This window comes from Ostrinia furnacalis, unplaced genomic scaffold (assembly GCF_004193835.3).
Source record: "Ostrinia furnacalis isolate ACB-3 unplaced genomic scaffold, ASM419383v2 OfSCF7594, whole genome shotgun sequence".
Taxonomy (NCBI): domain Eukaryota; kingdom Metazoa; phylum Arthropoda; class Insecta; order Lepidoptera; family Crambidae; genus Ostrinia; species Ostrinia furnacalis.
The window spans coordinates 402,186-417,580 of NW_021137833.1; the positions used below are offsets into that span (position 1 = coordinate 402,186).

The window sequence follows — 15,395 nt, forward strand, 5'->3', positions numbered from 1 at the left end:
GACTACAGAAATTTAAAACTGCCTAACGGCAGCTGTCGAGCTATATTTAGATGAAGAGTAGCCGACCTCGCGCGAAGCCAAACAATAGCTAAATGTTTACAGGTTGCAGCTATATCCAATCCAATATACCGGACTGAAAAGTAAATTTCTGGAGCTCCAGAAATTAACTTTGTAGCCAGCACAACCATCATAATATTAACAGGTGCTATTAGTTACAAGATAAGAACCAGATACCTACTTAAGATTTGCACGCAATTTATAACCAAACCTGTAATCATATTTTTATGTAGCTATACTAAAATAGTTAAACAATAAATGTATTATAATTGCATATATCATTAATATAGAATGTCATTTATTTTTCCTGGTACATTATTATATCAGAAATACCAACAACTTTTTATTTGCGAAATGTATATTTGCGTCAGCATAATGCTGACTTAGATAATTAAGTACTGTATATTTAGAACATTCGATATAACGTAATCAGATTTAATTAATAATATTACAATAAATAATTCATCATAATTCTATGTTGGCACTAAGTACAAATTGTAATAAAAAAAGTCAGAACTAATTAATTAACTTTAAAAGGAAAAGTAAAAGAAATATCTCTGAATCAGGAATGTATGAATATTATGATATTCGTAAAATATATTTTCTTACAGTTTACCAAATACTATTTAATTCTTAAACTAGAAAAAAATAATTAATACGTTTGTAGGTATAATATTCAACAGTTTTACTGTGTCATTATAATCAACAAAGATTTGCATACAATAATATATATTTTTTTACATAATCTAATAATCAATTTAGTTATCGCAGTAGCTTATAGTTTTTATAATTTGTGTATGTTTCACAAATAATATGTAAATTATGTATTTCGATATTACTTGACAAATATAACTTTTGTATTTTATAATGTTATTTGATTGTATGAGTGTAGTTGGCAAGTTAATAATTGTGACTTTAATAGAAAGTATGAACCTGTATACATATTAATATAAATAATAATTATTTTAAATATTTTGTAATTTAATACCGCCTCTGAAACATACCTACATATAGATGGTTAAAATTTAACTATGAAAATAAGACGTCTTCTACTTAGATTATATATCCTAAGTTTTAAGTGTAATAAATCTATTGTGTTTGTAGGTAGGTATGTCGAGTTATAATAACCTAACAGTTACAGTAAAGTACAGAATTATTGAAATTATTGCAAAGTTTGACTCTCTGAGCTTATACATTACACATACGAAGTAAAAACACAACGTGTAATTGAATTAACAAGAAAAAACTTTGTATCGTGTTTAGAATCGATCGACTTTATTTAAATAATTTAGGTTTTTTTTTCTTAAAAAAAAAATCAAATAAATGATTATAAAATTTAAAAACAAGTTTTATTTCAATCCACTGTCGTTTTACGTCCACATAAGTGTGTTATTTGTGATTACATCTTATGGTTTTTGGTTATGTTATTGTGTGTTGTACTCATGATTATTTCAATTACACTTTGTATATAAAAATAATTTTAGACTGTGTTGTATCAGTATGTATGACGTATATCATTATATTACTATTAGATACGATACAAAAGGAAACATTTTACATAATTATATTAATAAAATTGCCCAAAGTAAGCGTAGGTACTTATCTACGTATAGCCTGACCAGGAACATAAAAACCCTCGCCATGTTGCGGAAAACTAATGGTACTAATTTCTTTTAATGGCAACAGTAACTGAAAACTTCATTGACATGTCACCTTGCATGTCAGTCTATTGCTGTCAAAGTGTAAACAAACTTTATTTTAAATGTGCGCAATTGGTTTTCTGAATTAAATTGCTAAAATATTTTTATAGTCGTGAAAGAAAAGTGGTTCACAATGTGTTAAAGTATTTGTCGAAGAGAAATACTAAGGGTTCGGACAATATTTTCATTGAATAATGTTTCCGACAAAGGTTGTCAAATTGACTGACATGTTTATCGTATAGTACAGTCCACTATGAAAATTAGCTGTGGTTTGTTTCAACTACCTATTTTAAAATTTTTTGTCACTTTCTAAGTGTTGAATTTTATGGAATTGGGAAAGAAGTACCGAGTTTGAAGCGTTCATGAGCAGACATTGCAGTTGAATATTCAAGTTCTGAATTTGATTATTGATGAATAATAAAATAAATTCTTCTAGCTCGATTGATGGTTTCATTTAATTTATTTAAATCAGGTTACCTATAATAATATTTTTTCGTTAATTTATGAAAATATCAAATTAGCCCGTAATCCTGAAACCTGATACATAAAGTTAGCCTATTAATTTAACACAGGTACGACTGTACTCAGTGTTGCACTATCAAATGCAATTGACGCGCCTCTATGCCAGGGTTTTTATGTTCCTGGTCAGGCTATAACTAAATTATTCTTATTCATACAAACATTATATTCAAGACTAGAATAAGAGATGTAATATAAATACTTGCAAAGGGCAGAGTTTCTTTTCCTCCAAATACGAATATTCAAAATGAATTTGTTAGTCATATCATATAAGATAGATAGATAGATATAAAGAAGTCTCTATATCTAAAAAGTCCCAAATTTTATACATAAATTATGTCGTTACATTACAATTAGTTAGGTACATAGTGACTATAATTGATGTGCAGCACATAGCACACCAACACAACAACCGGTTTTTAACTTTATATATGTATATTTATTTATATTATATTGGATAATATATTTTTTATGATCGTAATAAAATAATTTTTATACAATTTATAATCGACAAGAAGAAAACGCACGAACGAACACGAATGGAATCACCGCACTATCTTAATTTAGTAACATTATTATTATTATCATAAGGGTAAAATTTTACAGACATCAATTTTTACGAGTAAATAAATGAATTAACAATACTGTATAATAATAATTACGCACCGTGGTCACTATAATATCATATTATCCAAAAAAGCGCTTGAAATACTTAAAGCATGATTGAAATTATCACATTAACGACGATTGCGAGAGGATGATGTGTTGTTTACCGGCGCCAGCAGCCGCCGGGGCACGAGAAGCCGAGCGTTGCCTCGGGCGGGCCTGACGGCTCCTGGCTGCTTCAAATCTGCCAAGTGAGAGGCATATCCGTCGGCCAAAGTAGTCGCCATGTTACTGTATTTCTTACTTATGCGACCTATAGCATAAATCTGCTTCGGAGATAGCCCGCAGTTATGGTACACCGTTATGTCTTTCCCGGATCCATAAGCCGCATGCAGTATTACACCTTGCTCCGTAATTAGACTGTTCAAATGAGCTGCTTTATGCCCTAAGGGGTCTGTAGAGAAGCCATCTGAGAAGAAAACTAACCCATGCGGGAAGTTATGTTCAGCCAACCAAGACACGACCTTCCTTTGTTGCATATCAGGTCTCCCAGTTATGTAAAGAATGAGATATCCCAAGTCCTGCCAAAATCGAACAACGTCGACTGCCCCGGCTCTTACTTTTGGATCACGACCAGTCACTGAAACGCTAGCCGTGAAAGAGCCATCGATACTGAAAACCACACATTCGGTTTGCGGGGGAACAACCGATAGATGGAAATTACAACTAGTATGGTCACCTCTAACTACCACTCTCATTGGATATATCCCACACCCAACACTTTGCTTTTCTGGGATAGTGTATGAAATCCTCCCAGTTTTATCAGTAACCACAGTAGCCAACATAGCCCATTCTCCAGCAGGCGGATCTTTCATCATATAAATATCAACTTTCTCTCCTGTCAAATTAATCATATCCAGAGGTCCATACATGAATCTGGCTGTAAATGTTTGGGGATTACCCTCTTTCAGGATAACATCGTTTGCCCTGTGATTGGCTGCTACATTTTTTAATTTCACTGAGGTTCTTTTCCTCATCCATTTCTCTCGTTCCTGATCAGGTTTGAATAAAGTGCATTCTTTATCATCTGAATGACTGTAGAGAGCCAAATCAAAATGCCCAATTTGACGTAAAATAAAGGCTATCACATCGGAGCTCTCCCAGTAACTGGCGTGGAATAAATGAGGCAGAGCATTAGTGGGAAAGTTTGTTAAACCTTCGGGACAGTATAAGGCATAGTCCAAACGTTTAGAACCCCACCATTTTTGCTGTAAAGCATTCATTGTAATTAAGGGAATGTTGTCAACTAAACCACTCACTGTACTCTGAACTGATGCTTCCGATAATCTTCTCAATACTGGAGTAGGAGGCATTTGTAAATGATCACCAAATAATTGTGGATGACTTTGTATTAATTCCATGAGATGGTAAGGTTGACCATTACCCAAGGGATATTTTGCATATCTAGCAACATTAATTGGTGGTAAGTTTGTAAATCTTGCAGAAAGTAAAGGTTCCATTCTAGCAGCAACCGGATCAGTAGGATGGAACAGATTGAAGACCTGTTGGACAGGTGGCTTCACAATATCACGCGACTTATCATCCGAAATCTTTCGTGATGCTAAAATTAAAGATAGTGGACTACCAAATGTGAAAAAATCACTGACTTCAAATTCAAATTTAATTTGATTCTCACTCGTTGAAGATGAACGTCGCCTTGGCGTAGGAGCTTGCAAGTGTGATTTATTCAGATAATGTTCAGTAGTGTCATTTGGTATTGTAATCTCAGTATCTAAAATGCTGTTTTCACTATCGTGACGAGATTGGTATTGTAAAGTTCGGCAAAGAGCATCGTATGCTAAAACAGAACCCATGCTGTCACCTACAACACAAACTTGACCATTAAATCCTCTGCCATCATCAGATTTCATGAATTCACTGTAAACAGCATTGGCTGAGTTAATGGTTTTTGTTACTGATTCCACATAGTCAGGAGAACTAGTAGCAATTAAAGGTATAGCACCAATAGGTATAAGATCATTTGTTAGAGAAGGCGATTCAACAGTGGATGGCGAACAGTCAAAACTATAAGGGCTAAGTGTTGAAAGAACGCCTAGAGCTTCCGTGCATACAGATGGACACGATACTAATTTTATAGTGACGTGTCCTACTAAAGTTGGATAATGTTGACGCATTACTGATTCGAAAGCACCCTTGAATGTAGTTACGTCTGATTTTTTAGCTGTCATATCAACATTAGCATCTAAAACACTACCAGCATGGAAAACTAATATTAGCACAGTAGTTGGGCATGAACTATGAACAGGTGTTTCAGGACAGCCGTCGATACTTTGGTGACTCTGCAGTGTCACCATTCTACGGGAACCTCTTTCTGATGTAACTCTTTTCAAGAATGTAGGGTTGAATATACTATCGTCTTGCGCTTGATCTCCTTGGGTTGGAGAAATATCAATATCTGCTGCATCTAAAGAACACATTGAAGACCACTTGTTGAATGAAGATTCACAATCATAAAACTCATCTTCAGATCCAGTTTCAGTTTCTGATTCTCTTACGATTGTCTCCATGCGCCAATTGGCTACCTGCTGCTGCAAACTTTTTATAGAACCAGAAGAAGATGACCTTAGGTTACTCTTAGAACTCTTATGTTCTGATGGAGGAGTACCTTCAGGGGTTACATGTTTTGAGATCCTTTTATCGTTACTTCTTTTAGGAGCCAATGGAGTTGGCATGTCTTCATTTTTCTCTAAACTACTCATGGTAGCTGCAAGAGACTTTGAATTTTCCTCAGAAATGTCTTGTTCATCACCTGAATCACCACCCATTTTCTTTTTCAAGGCAAGTTGCGTTTGTCGTTCGATTTCACGTATATCTTCCATTGTTAATCCATGCCATTCGTCTTGCCAGGCCCACGCTTGTCTGTGCGCCCTTAGCATGGTTTTTCTTAAGGCAACATCATGAATAAATTTCTCCAATTTGGTTTGCATCCCCCAATAACGGAATTCCACTCGACAAAGTTTATAGGCACACATGAGAGATTTTCCATTTGGCAGTGGTTGTGGTTTTCCCTGGACTTCTGCCCAATAGTCCTCCAACCAAGTATCAGTTAAAGGACCTCTATTGCATTTTTGAGACACAAAACATTTAGGATCTTCTTCTCTTACATAATCATTGCCATAAAGTTGATCTTTAACAACATCAATAACATCAACAATCCTACTTTTTAAATCACTTCCACTTAGGTTGAAGACATTTTCTTGGTGGCCATTGTCACCATAATAATATGTTTCAATTTCCAGAGAAAATTTCTCAACAAATGGACATGTGTATCTCGTTTTTGTATAAGGATAGGCATTCCAAGCTTCTTCGGAAACGGTTAAGGCTGATTTGGGAAGTAAACTTTTGAACCATCCTGGCAAGTGACTACCAACATGATATATTTTTTGTGTATACTGACCTTTTCCTCCAGGCCCATCTTCATATGGCTCATTGATCAAAATCTCTACACCACTTCCTTCTCCTGAACTTTCATCCCTACTCTTCTTTGCAATCATATACAGCTGAGCAATCCGGTATTCCTCTACCGTCAAGGGCAAAGGTATTCGGTACTCCTTAATTAGCATCTTGTTTGATTATGGAGCATTCCTGAAACAAATAAAAATATTACCATAGTTATTTTAGAAAAAATTGAGATTTTATTATATCATCAAAACGAGGTCTATTCCAACCCTCTAAACCAGAATCAGAAGTATGATACAAGAGAATGGGGCACTGGAAATAAGTCTCAAATAGAAAGCAGATTACTACAATTAAATGACCACACTGCTCTATTTTACTAAGACAGCTGAATCTGGATTTTTTTTTCATCCTCTCACAATGTTTAAAAGTGGTCTACCAATTTGGCATTAATTTTATTTTCAACACTGTTTATCAGAGACAAAAACTCAGAATTTTGATATTTTTCTTTTTAGATTTTATTGAATTATTACTTGTTTGCTTAGAATTTATATTGCAGGCAATGTTTTGACTGTTATTTTTATGTTGTTTTGTTTGTAATTTTTTATTTATCTGGTGATAAAAGATAGACAAAAACAACAACAAAAAATGCATTACAATCATTGATTTTAATAATACATTAATTGATTTAAACAAGAGAAAGAAATGAGGCCTGTTTCTATTTTCTAATTTGTGATTTCAAGCTAAAACAATCACAGGGCCTGTTTTTTTTTGTATAATGTTAGGTAGCAAAAATCTGTTTAGGCACTTTTGTCATTGACAAAGAAAATAATGGTATTAATGAAAGATGCTAGAATGAAAGATGCTGCCACTGATGAAAGTACTACGTTGTACCAGGCAGGTGCCTAGTTATTTTCGTAATAGCTAGCGACGGCTAAACAAATTATACCTACTAAACATATCAAAACATCTACATTTATCAATGTAAAATGTTCAAAACCTTTGAACAATAATTGTAGTTTAGAGATCCATCGAATCGTCGGAAAATAAAACTAACAGAAGCTCACTCAGCACAGCAAGTAGTCATTACCGAGTGAAACCTTATTAGATTCGAATCGTTTACCAATTAGAAATGAAGCAATAAATTACCTTGAAATTTAACTCCACCTTAAAAGCTCACAACTCCATATTTAGCTTTATAAAATGAATCTCACTGTATTTCATTCTCATCACAACACAAAACCACCACCTTTTCCGATGCTGGAGGAATGAACTTTGACATTTAAAACAGACCCAGTGGAAGAATGTCCTAACAACCATTCCATTTCAAGAATTCACTTCTTTGCTAAGTGCAGAATCAATATTTTAGTTTTCAGAGAAAAAAATAATTAACAGAAGTTAAGGATCTTGTTACATACGGAAATTATTGTTTAAATAAATCACTTGAAACTTTTTTTGTTAAGAGTGAATAGAATAAAAGCGTTTGTACGTTATGTGTGTCCGTAGATAGGAACGCTGTTGATTCTGCGTACAGCCGTACAAAACTATGTAATACCTAGCCCAATACAATTTAAACCTTAACTTGTAGAACATAAATACTACACTCTATGCAAATATAAAATTTTAAAAGGTGTGCCATTAGAGTCGTATGTATAAACCTTCCTCAAATTAAATCAATGGTGAAGGCAATGATCTACCTTTATAATGCTGATTGCTGGAGCAAAATTTTATTAGTATTCATTTTACTTTATATAAAAAAGTTCTTTAGTACAAAATCCTGCTTAGTTTCGTGAAACACTGAGCCAGTAGTTGGGTCTTGTATGCAGTTGTAATTTGCGGTGCGGGTTATGAATTGACCTGTAGTAGGTAGGTACAAGATGGACATGGAAATCGATAACCATAGTCGTCGTCGGTGGTCACACACTGAACCATTGTTAAAGCACCCCACACCTATATCTCTATTATAGTCATGGGAAGTATAAATGGCACAGTAGGCTACAGAATAGATAAACATTAAAATGTATTATTTATTCAGTAGCCTACTGTGCTATTTATTTTTGATTGTTATTCCTGGCGTGCAGACAATCATGTATACAATGTACCTATTATTAGGTTATTTTATCGTTGTACCCGCCAATTCGCCATAGAGTAGTTCTGTAGCTAGCTATAGATTAAAGGCGAGGCTTAATTTGTTAGGCAAATAATAAAAATTCGACACGCCTTTGTCATTTTCATATCGCAAAAAAATGTTTACCCATTAGTAAGATAATGTGACACGGAAATGGTAAAGGCATTACCGTTTAAGTATTCATATTGAAGAGGAATTTTTAGGTAGGTAGGTACCAAGCCAGTCATTACCTAACGAGTTTTTAATATTCTGCACATCTTCTATCACAAAATATCTATGATCTGAGATGAAATACCTAATACACCCGCTACAGCCCGTCAATAACGTCGCATTCTACTAAAAATTTTAATGGTAAATGTAAAAGTATGTTATTAGGTATAAAATAAAATGAAATATAAATTAACAAAAACGTATATTATTTTATTATAACTTCAATTCATTTTGTAAATATTCACCTTCTCTGCATACAAATGTGTAAAAAAAATACAATAGAAAATGCTTTAGTATGAAAATAAGTTCATTACACAAACATCCGTCATACCATTTAATTGAAGGCACAATTCAGGAATACTGGTAGTCTTTAATAAACTCCATTCTTCTCAACCACCAATAACAATTCATCTTATAGGTATTATCATCAAGGCACAATACATTTAGGCCTTAAAACCCTTATTTTTCAATTAACTGTAAAATTAGACTTTACTTGCTTTGGAATCAATTAAATAGTTAACCGAGCTGGCGAAAAAGGACTCACAGACGGTAGCGCATTTTCTTACATAACTTTTCAATTCCTATCATTGGAGGTCCGAAAATATTTCTCATACAATTTGATACCATAATGATCATTCTTCATAAAAAAATTAAAACCTACATATTTAAAAACATAATCATTGATATTCATAATGTCACTAATCATACACTTAGTTTTTACTAATATTTGTTTTCATATATTTTTCTATACTAATGATCGAAACTCATAATCATTCGAATAAATAACTATAATATTCATAAATGTGATGTATCCTAATAATTTGTTTTCATAAATTTATTACTCATAAGTGTATTTATCCATATTATTGAAAATCATGATGTCTATATTCGTATTAAATCGTATTTTAACATTAAATTAATTTGAAATGGTCCAAAACAGGCAATATTTTGTGCCACAAAACTAACGTGACAGAAACGAATCGCTGCAAAACCGACTCCACGTAGTCTTGTCTGCCCTACCCCTAGAGTGTAATTTAAAAGCCGGAGGCGCGGAGGGAGGGCAGCCCTCGCCCGCTGTAACGAGGCTCAGGCGCCCGGGTGAGCTGGAGCGGCTGAGGCTGGTCGCCGAGGCGCCGAAGGCGCCGATGGCGATCCAAAAAGCCGAAGCTGCGGAAGCAAGCGTGGGTGCCTGAGCCTCGTTACGCAAGGGCGGAAGGGCTGCACATCCCGCAGCGCCGGAGACGAGGAGATACCAATGCATGCTGCATGCTTGCTTTCATGCTGCATGCTCTGCATGCTTATCTACTCTATTAAATTATATATGATTTTTTTAAAGATACGAGTATGTCTGTTATAAAGTAAATTATTCTGAACAACAACATTATGAGTTGAAGTATGTTCTTAGTAACAACATTATTAATTAAAACAATATGATCAATGAATGTTATGAAGAAAAAAGATCTGAAAATAAAAATTATGTATTTTAAATGGTTCTTGGTAGTAACAGTATTGATAAAAAAATTATGATTACTAACTGTTATGAGCTCCGATGGTAGTAATAAAAATGTATGAATAAAAAAAGTATGAAAAATAAAATTATGAAGAGAGATTATTATGAACACAAATCGGTAGTAAGACAAAGAATAGGATTTAGAAATTTATGTGAGCCAATATAGAACCCTCACAGACTCCTGTTGCTGTAGAAAATCTAAGTATAACACCTCATAAAAAGTAGGCAATAACACTTTATCTTACTTTACTTAGCTTAATAAAATTTGTATACAATCAAATAAAAATTAATAGTTACAATTACAACTTTGAGAAGTTTATTGAGAGTTTAGTGGCCATAATTCCGGAGCTAATACTTATTTTTCAATGACCACCTATGGAAATTATGCACCTCTTCAATTTATCCATTATTATGATTTAAATAAATATATAGCAGCCCTGCCAACAATGTTAGCAAAAACAGGAAAGGAATATTCTATTTTTGATTACGTCATTGACAGGGCAGCAATTTATCAATGGTGCTACAACTAATGCCTTACCCTTAGGAATTTATAAACTGAGTACAAAATGTCACATTTATACATTCGTATCGACCAATATTATTATGATCTAAAACACGGACAACTTCGTTGTACGGTTACAACACAAATAAATATTCTTAAATAACTAATTAGACAGAATTTTTGTAATGTCTAGGAATGATTTGTGGAGGGCTTCGATAAATTTGGAACTGTCGTTGTGCGGTTTGTAGCTTGTCACCGCTGCACCCAGTTTATCAGTGAATGCGGAATATCTGGAATAAAACAGACAAATGAATTAAGGATAAGTATAATTTCAACCATTTGTTAATCTCGCACTTTACAGCATCTCAAACAGAGTGAATGAGACAAGTAGTGCTACATATTACATGCTAGTAGATTTGCAAAATGCCGTGCAGAGAAGTAGGAACTGGGAACATTAGATTCACTCTTTTAATATTAAAGAAAAAAAAATTGGTAAGTCAAAAAACAAAATGCTTCCTTCTACTAATCTGTGTGTGCTTAATATTATTTTATTTATTCATTTGCATTAACATATTCAGCACATACAGATATACATGCATTCATACATTGACCCTGTGATGGTGTAACCTACCCAATTCCGAAACCTTCCTTGGCTACTGGCCCAAACCCACCAGCCATCACACTGGGCGACGACAATGTACTGGTGCTCAAAATGGATTTATTCAAGAAGTTGTATTCGTAAGAATTGTAAACTTCTGGCATTGGCAAGTTGTTGTCTTCGGCGATTTTCTTCAACGCGAACATGTGGCGATCAAAGCCTTGTCCCATAGCTGCCTCCTTGACTAATTCCGAGTGGGACACTGAACACTCCTGCATGATGGCTCGTAGTTCATTGTTTGACATTTTGTTCATATGTAGACTGTCGCAAAATTGCTGCAACATATAAAAACTAAGTAATACTTTATTTACCATCCATTAATTGTGCAAGATATACCTAGTAGAAAAACTATACACAAATATTTTTAAAGCCCAGTTTTTGTAGACGTAGAAGAAGTTCCCCAGAAATTCGACAATTTTACAAAGCTATTTAAAAGGAACAATAACGAAATGATTCACCGGCGCGATCATAGGCCAATGACAGGTCGCGCGACCCATGACAGTCCGCGCGACCGGTCATTGGCCTATGATCGGCGATCTGGACGCGTTGGTTTGGTTGAAGCTTAACTGATAGTTTACCTTAGTTTTTTCAGTACAGGGCCGCATAGTTTCTGTCCTGCCATGCTTGAAAGCAGATGTGCTACATGATTCATAAGTTCCCACGTAATTACCATACAGAAGATGGTATGCAGCCTGTAACATAAAACATTATTTATATTTACTACATTGACATTTGTGTTTAAAAATTTTAGTAATATTATAATAACACCATGACGTGTTTTAAAGGGATAAACCCTAAAACCTTCATTCTACGTAAAAGTGTATTGCTTTCACTCAAATCATAGGTTCATATCCTATCCTGGTCGCCAATATCACATTTGGGAATTTCGGAAAAGAGAGCATGCATGCTTACTCATTTGACATACAAAATCAAACTGCTCTTTTTAGAAGTACCTCTTTTATAGTAGTCAAGTAGGGTATTATGGTACCATAAATTACTGATCTTACCTGAAAACTAAGCTGCATAATACAATCAGGGCTGACTTTAAACTTTTTACATGCCTCTTTGTTTAGCCCTTCATACAAAATATAATCAATGCTCAATGACTCATACCAGTCTTTGTACTCTTTCTTAGCAGTCTCAATAAATTGCTTTGACTTTTCATCAAGATTGAATTCTGTAAAAATACATTGTTTCTAATTAATAAATTATTTTGTGTAATCATTTATCTACCTTTATCAATCAATTCCTGTTTAAAATGTGTCTAGACATGAAAGATTTGATATCAGAGAGATAATTTCATTATGATATTTTCTCAAGTTGTGGTGCTATGTAGAAAGTAAAATATCATATCATTTACCTAATTTTCTGACACTTCTATTGGTTTCCAATGGTTTTGTGTCTGGATGTACAAATGGCTTAGTTGTTGTTTCTTTGTAAATGTCTTGGAAAAACCTTAAAACTGCAACTCCATCTCCCCAAGAGTGTTCAAAGTTTATGCCTGATATACCATCTTTGGACACAATGAGGCTAAAAGATTTGTCAAACCATCTGGAAAGATAGCCATAGTTACAATTATAACAAACAGTTTACGAATTGTATCAATTTATTACAGTTCAAAGTTGAAGAAAAGAAAAAAAACTCTGGTATATATTATTGAAATACTACAATATGTGTTTTCTTTGATCACAAATAGGAAAAAACTTCATATCAGAATTAATTTAACATCAAAAGGAACAAAATACCTGTTCAATCCATCACCATGAAGATAATGCTTCAAGAGTTTGTGTTTATCATCTGTTAATATTTCATTGTCCAATACTAAATTAAATATAGCCGTGTCTATCTTGTGGAAAGCATCTTTGTTCCCAATATTTTCAATATGAGTTCTTTGCTTGGCCCAGAGGTCACGGTTTTGACAGGTCAAAATTCCAAGTGGATGATCAGCTTGCGGAGTGTTGTCATTTAGAATCTGATGCAGATTCCCTAACAATTCTCCAGGTGATAGAAGATTTCCTGGAATAATAGTCACAAGTTTAAATATAGCTGCAGAAAAAGAGTTTCAAATCTAGCAAATGGAACTTCTGCTCCCAAGCTTTTTCAATGTGATATTAACATTTTACCATTGGCATCTAACACATCAAATGTGTAGAAATGGCCATTTTTCTGTACAACCATATGTTTGCTTTTTGGATCCCTAACAATTCTGTCTTTTTCTAATTGAGGTATGCGTGTCGCGCCAAACAGGCCATCGAACTGGCTCATATCTAGAGGAAAGGCCTTAAATAAATATGCCCCATACCTATAATGATGAAAGATGATTGTATATTACTCAAAATACAAATAAAAATTGATTGATAGTTCAGATAGATTAATGAATTTGGATTGAATTGGACTTTGCAAATGACAATCTCATAACTTTTAAGCAAGTTCATTGACATAATAATGTACTTATTAACACTAGAGTACACGCGCGGCCTACTAGAGTAGACCAGGGTAACATTTTACGCAATAACTTTTTAAAAACTCGCGCCAGAGAGCTGGAATTCCAGGAAAGCCTCGTTTACTAAATTTGTCAATAAGCCAGTAAAGCTTGGGTCGCTAGCGTCTGCGCACTTTTCTAAAATTGGCCGTCAAAACTGCGGGTCTACTCAAAAGCCCGAAATCACTAAGCAAACAAATATTGAAAACTTGCAAAAAATGGGTTTACCCCATGTACCAGGCAGTAGAAAGTGTTGAATACTATGACAGATTAAAAACAAATCATATTTTTTCAGTAATTTTGATTTTGCTAATATATGGATCTCAGAGTGCAATTTTGGTCCAAAAAATTTACAACTTTTTAATCTGTTTATAATGTTTTATCCCAAATGGTTATATAAAGAAATTTTGATTATAAAAGAACTTTAATAAGCACTTTTATCATTTACATAGTAATTTTATTCATAAATTGCTTACAAACTGATTTACAGCGATTTTAAATTGGCTTACCAGAGTAGGCCACGCGTGTATTGGTGTAAAAAAGGGGCGCGTGTACTGTAGTGTTAACATGCAAGTTGGTCAGTTATTTGAATTTAAATGCCTGCTAAATATACAAAACAATTACATCACAATTTCAATCATGTTCCTTACAGTAATGAGTTTCAGAACATAATTTATTAAACTCAATAGCAGTACAATGAAATTTTAATTACTTCATATAATAAAAAATACGTACCAAGACACAGCTTCAGGCAACATCCCTGTAACAGTCCTGAACAGATCAGTGTCACTCTTTTTAGGATTCAAGTGAAATACTTCAGGTTCTAATATCTTCTCTCTTAACGACAACATAAACCTTAGGGCACTAGTCAGCATATTAGTCGCGCGTACCAACTGATTATTGTAATCGATTTTGGTGTCATTTTGGTGCACAATTAATGGATTGTAATTAATGGGTAGGGGTGCACGATCACGTAGATACAAATCAAACCAATACTCTGATATATAACTCGTGTGCTTGTTAGCTTTGTCCTTTGCCAGCAGCTTTTCTTGCAAAATCTTAGCATCTTTAGTAACAAAGTCGGCTGTGCGACGTTCTGCTTCGGCGAGTTGTTCAGAAGTCAGCAAAGGTTTTAAAGCGTTTAAGTACCGTTCCCCTGTTTTCTGTAGCTCTGGAATTGGCAACCGCGGTAACGATTTTTGAAAGTGCATTGTAGGAACTCTGCTTTTTTGCATGTATTGGTAATCGACATCTACAACACTGTGTTTTGAATAATACTTCGAGAGTATCAAATGTCTTAAAGCAACATTTGAGTTTAGAAATACTTTGCTTGAAGTAATCATTTTTAGTACCTAATATTTGATTTTTAAACCAAAAAATAAATAAACTACTGCTACAAAATGAAAATCAAAGGTCAATCAAAACATAGAGAAAAGTAATAATCAAAATTTTAAACGTCAACAACGTCAACAATTTCTTTTCTTTTTTTTACATGACTATTGACTAGAGACGTACCTATATAATATTGTCGGCGGCGATACGATAT

The 15,395-nt window shown here is 34.0% G+C and overlaps 2 protein-coding genes across 2 annotated transcripts; both read right to left on the reverse strand.

Annotated features, from left to right (window-relative positions):
- Positions 1-2,419: 2,419 nt before the first annotated feature.
- On the reverse strand, positions 2,420-8,013 carry rdgB (retinal degeneration B). The gene is made up of 2 exons (XM_028322094.1): positions 7,509-8,013; positions 2,420-6,548 (listed from the first exon to the last, which is right to left on the reverse strand). The coding sequence occupies exon 2, from the start codon at positions 6,524-6,526 to the stop codon at positions 3,014-3,016; it is 3,513 nt and encodes a 1,170-aa protein (XP_028177895.1). The 5' UTR covers positions 6,527-6,548; positions 7,509-8,013; the 3' UTR covers positions 2,420-3,013.
- A 984-nt stretch (positions 8,014-8,997) lies between these two features.
- On the reverse strand, positions 8,998-15,273 carry CPT2 (Carnitine palmitoyltransferase 2). Its single transcript, XM_028322096.1, has 9 exons — positions 14,585-15,273; positions 13,491-13,669; positions 13,113-13,383; positions 12,728-12,918; positions 12,375-12,544; positions 11,946-12,059; positions 11,341-11,642; positions 10,378-10,999; positions 8,998-9,236 (listed from the first exon to the last, which is right to left on the reverse strand). The coding sequence occupies exons 1-8, from the start codon at positions 15,190-15,192 to the stop codon at positions 10,873-10,875; spliced, it is 1,962 nt and encodes a 653-aa protein (XP_028177897.1). The 5' UTR covers positions 15,193-15,273; the 3' UTR covers positions 8,998-9,236; positions 10,378-10,872.
- Positions 15,274-15,395: the final 122 nt, after the last annotated feature.

Excerpts from the sequence above, each read along its gene's own strand:
- rdgB (XM_028322094.1), bottom strand. The coding sequence starts at position 6,526 with ATGCTAATTAAGGAGTACCGAATACCTTTGCCCTTGACGGTAGAGGAA.
- CPT2 (XM_028322096.1), bottom strand. The coding sequence starts at position 15,192 with ATGATTACTTCAAGCAAAGTATTTCTAAACTCAAATGTTGCTTTAAGA. Across the intron at positions 12,545-12,727 it reads TAGAAGTGTCAGAAAATTAG|AATTCAATCTTGATGAAAAG; the intron begins GTAAATGATATG and ends GTATTTTTACAG. Across the intron at positions 11,643-11,945 it reads CCTGTACTGAAAAAACTAAG|CAATTTTGCGACAGTCTACA; the intron begins GTAAACTATCAG and ends TATATGTTGCAG.